This window comes from Orycteropus afer, unplaced genomic scaffold, assembly GCF_000298275.1.
Source record: "Orycteropus afer afer isolate SDZICR_OR568_19922 unplaced genomic scaffold, OryAfe1.0 scaffold00015, whole genome shotgun sequence".
NCBI classification, from domain to species: Eukaryota; Metazoa; Chordata; class Mammalia; order Tubulidentata; family Orycteropodidae; genus Orycteropus; species Orycteropus afer.
In genome coordinates, this window is record NW_006921602.1 from 2,826,600 (window position 1) to 2,831,306 (window position 4,707).

General features: G+C 37.5%; 1 protein-coding gene across 1 annotated transcript in view; it reads right to left on the bottom strand.

Moving 5' to 3' along the window:
- Positions 1–448: 448 nt before the first annotated feature.
- The window catches only part of LRRC49 (leucine rich repeat containing 49), a 328,583-nt gene continuing 324,324 nt past the window's right edge, over positions 449–4,707 (bottom strand). The window contains exon 17 of the mRNA XM_042783131.1: positions 449–652. Within this exon, the coding sequence (XP_042639065.1) occupies positions 449–652 (204 nt within the window). The remainder of the gene's footprint in view (positions 653–4,707) is intronic.

Consider the following 4,707-nt stretch of genomic DNA (forward strand, 5'->3'; position numbering starts at 1 on the left):
TTTATTATTTACTCATAAAAAAGAACATATTTTTTACTTTGAAATCATGACATAAAATAAAAAGGCAAATAACTAAGAACTACCAGCTGAAAGTAGGTAGAAGTAACTCATGCTGAACCAAGAGCAAAGGTTGCGTGCTTTGGGCTATAGCAGGGGCATCAAAGCAACAGCCCATGATGTAATGCCAGCTCAAGACCCAAGCCATCTCTAAAATCTGCTCATTCCCAAAGGTTGTTCAGTCTTTCTTTACATAAAGGAATTAATCCTCCCTGTCTCTCTCTTTCCTTTCTGACCTTCAACAACGGCAAGACGAGGCTATGATGTTTGATGCTAGTCTTTCTAGTTTGTAGGAGAGTGGTGGTGATGTTGATTTAACATGTTTACCCTACATGTTTTTAACATTCAAAAAAATAAAACTGTTAAAATCAACTGAGACTAAAATCCATTTCTATTTTTGGTCAGTTATCTGCTGTAGGCAGAGCTTCATATATGAATTTTTGTTGCGGATTTCTATGACTGCGTCCCTAACAAGCTCAATAAACATCTGCGGCCAAAGCTTCTGCAAAGCCTCATTTTTCATGTTGATTTCTGTGGCTTCCTTCACAAGGTCCTCTACATACATCTTGCAGAATTTCTTTTTTTCCTTTATTTCCTGTTAGAAAAAGAAAATTTTGTGTTAAATAACTAATCGAAAAGCCAAAGCAACAAATGACCCAGCAAAAGGAAGATATCCACCTTGACCCCCCTCTCTCTCACCCACTCATTAGAGGAAGGATACTTTTCCTAGACACTCCTGGCAGACACAGAGCTCTGCCTGAGTAAAGCCAGTAACAGGGAACTGACTAGTTCCAGTCTACGACTACTTCAGCTGGACAGCTCTCTTTTCTCTATTGGAATCATTGGATCCTAACTACTATTTCTGCCTTAATAGACAATTGAGAGGATGGCACAGGACTGGGCAGTGTTTTGTTCTGTCATATACAGAGTTACTATGAGTTGGAGCTAACATGATGACACCTAACAGCAATAGACTTTCTCCTTCCTCATTCAGGTATTTTACCTCACACAAGTCAGCAAAGCACAAACTCATTGGCTTCAAATGGTAAATGTATCAGGTAACTGCTACTGACAATTTTAATCAGTATCAGGTAAGTTAAAATCCATATATGTATTTTAAATACTCTGAATTCACTCTATTATAGGAAAGCATGTAAAAGTGTACTAAACTGATGTATGTGGCCTAGATGGTTAGGACAGAGTTGGGAAAAAAGCATACAAGGAGGAAGAAGAAATATATATATAAGATTGGGACCCAGAGCTCTGTCTTTAAAAGAAATAGTGATCTCACTCAACTTCAGGGGTTGACAATCTGTAAATGAAAAACCAGAGTTTTGAATACAACAGAGCAAATTTGGGTCCAAGGATAGTTGGGCATTGAACCCAAATTTCACCACAGAAGTCTAAACAAAACCATTTTGTTGAATTCAATAATTCAATATTTATTTTGGTTATTGATACTTTGGGAGAATATCGAAACACAATCATGGGGAGTTCCAGTAAGATGGCGGAATAGGCAGAAAGACTGCACAGATCCTCTTCAACAAAGAAAAGGGGAACCAATTAACATAGATACAGAAGATAATCCTGGACCCCTGAGCCTTGAAGGGAAGGATATAGAAGTGGACTAAAGTCCAACTAGCAGAAGAATTTGTATGAAAACACCAAAAAAGGAGACAGACGGAGCTGTGGTCTGGCAGCGATCCTGATGGTACAGACAGCTTGGATATTGTGGAGTGATGGTAGGACCTAAGAATTAACCTAAAAATCAGCCTGCTAGCCAGAGACTGCACAGAGGACTGCTCTGGTGGCTGGGGAATAAAAGGGGAAGCAGCGAAGAGGAAGGCAGGTTGAGCTGTGGACTTCAGTCTGTCCAGAGGGTGCAGCCAGTTTGAATGTTTACAAGTGGCTTGGCCACTTTGGATGTTTAAAAGGACAGCATTCTACCAGACTCCAGGGCCTTAAGAACAGGCTCCACTTGCCGGTAACCCCAAGGACATTCTGGACCCGGACGACTGGAAAGGTGCATCATTGCCCTTGTTACTCTTATATCCCACACCCTCTTGGTGAACGGAGGTGAGGACATCCCTCACTCCCACCCACCTTCTGGGCTGGCAGGAATTCCATCCCAGTCTGTGTGCTCAGACGGAGCCTGGGTACCCTGTGCCGCCCTGCCTTGATTTTTTTTTTTTTCTGTTTTCTGTTTTTTAGTTAGTTTGTTTTTGTCTGTTTTAAAACTACTACTATTATTATTACTTTTGTCCCTTTTACTATTATTCTTTATTCTTCCCCTCCCAGGTTCTAGCTTTAAACTTTTTTCTTTTCCCTGTTTCTGCTTGCAGTTATGTTTTCTCTTTCTCGTGGTTAAGCCCATTGGTTCCTTGTTTTTCTTCTTCTGTTTTTCCCATTTTTTCCTTCATTATTCTCCTTCTCTACTTTTTTTCTCTTATTGCCCTCTTCCCAGATATTGTAGGGTTTTTTTTTTTCTTCTTCTTTTTCTCTTTTTTGGTTACTATTCCTGTGTGATTACATGGTGTATTTTTTGTCCATGTGCTTTTACTGTTTTGATGGTTAGTCAATCATTATTTTTGTCTAACCGAGTGGAACACAACAACAGTCTCATACTCTTCATATCACAATAAAAAAGAGGACAAGCACAAATATTCAGCAAATACTAAAACAACAGCAACAAAGGACATGGTAACATGTTCATAAACATAATGAGCTCAGCACATAAAATAATATGGAACAGGGAAATCATGAAAAAACACATAACAAAAATGACAGCAACCAATTCATACTTCTCAATAATTACAAGGAATGTTAATGGATTAAATGCATTTTAATACTTGTATGACTCATACTTGAGTCACACACATATACCTCCTGAAGCTTCACTTACTGAGAGCCAACCTTCCTTCACCAATGGGCCAACAATAAACAGCTACCAAGAAGAGCCTGACTCACCTTTATCTGCTCTTCACAAACAGTTAACAGAGATTTAAATACAGCAACGTCACAATGTCTTGGAGACAATAGACCATCATAGTCCACACAAAGAAGCAAGATAAAGTGGTAGAAACAAGGGAGCAGGATATAGACCCAGAACACATCCCTGAGGAAGAAGCAGCATTGGAACTCTCTGATAAGGAATTCAAAAGAATTATATTTAGGTATCTTCAAAGGACTGAGAGATAGATCAAGGGAAACACAGAAAAAACTCTAGAAGAATTCTGAAAGAAAATACAAGAACAAAATGACAAAATAAATAAAAAATTAGAAATGATTCTAAATCTACAGATAGAAATCTAGAAGATTAATAGTAAATTGTCAGAATTAGATAACACATTGAAAGGGCAAAGGAGTAGAACTGATGCAACTGAAGACAGAATTAATGAGATTAAAGACAAATACCTAAATACTTCTTTGGAAAGGGATCAATCAGAAAAAAGATCAAAGAAAAATGAAGAAAGCCTAAGGGTCATGTGGGATATCATCAAAAGGAATAACCTAGGTATCACTGGAATTCCAGAACAGGAAGAGAAAAATAAAACTATTGAGAAAATTGTCCAAGATTTGTTGGAGAACTTCCCTAATATGATGAAAGATGAGAATATATCCATTCAGGAAGTCCAATGAACCCCAAACAGGATAGACCCCAAATGAAAATCACCAAGACATATCATAATCAAACTCACCAAAACGAAAGACAAAGAAGGAATCCTGAAAGCAGCACAGGAAAAACAAAAAGTTACTTACAAAGGACAACCAGTAAAAATAAGCTCGGATTTCTCAGCAGAAACCATGCAAGCGAGAAGGCAACAGGATGGTATACATAAAACCCTGAAAGAGAAAAAATTTCAACCAAGAATTATATACCTGGAAAAAATGCCCTCAAATATGATGGTGAAATTAGGAGATCCCCAGGTAAGTAGAAACTTAGAGAATGTGTAAAAACCAGACCAACCTTGCAAGAGATACCAAAGGGAGTCCTTTGAACAAGGAAACAAAAATAGCAAATAACAACCGACCATAAACACACAACCACAGCTATGCATATATCCAGAGTAAAATGAGCTTACAAGATTGTAATCAGGAAACCAGAGAAATCAATTGGCAAGTGAAGACAACTACAAACCAAAGAGAGTGAAAATACTGTATACAGAACTTCTAAATGGTGAGAAAGTCAAGAGAGTTGCAAGATAGAACGGACTGTTCTAATCTCGGGGAGAAAATTATAAATCACAGGGTAACCTAAAAGAAAAATGATAAATCTTCACATCACAATAAAAAAGAGGACAAGCACAAATATTCAGCAAATGCTAAAACAACAGCAACAATGGACATGATAACACGATTCATAAACATAATGAGCTCAGCACAGAAAATAATATGGAACCATGAAAAAACACATAACAAAATGACAACAACCAATTCATACTTCTCAATAATTACAATGAATGTTAATGGATTAAATGTAACATTTAAGAGACAGAGAGATGCAGATTGGATAAGAAAACAAAACCCATCAATATACTGTCTCCAAGAGACACACTTTAGGGACAAAGACTAAAATAGACTAAAAATCAAAGGTTGGAAAAAGATATATCAAGCAAATGGCAACTGTAAGAGAGCAGGAGTGGCAATATT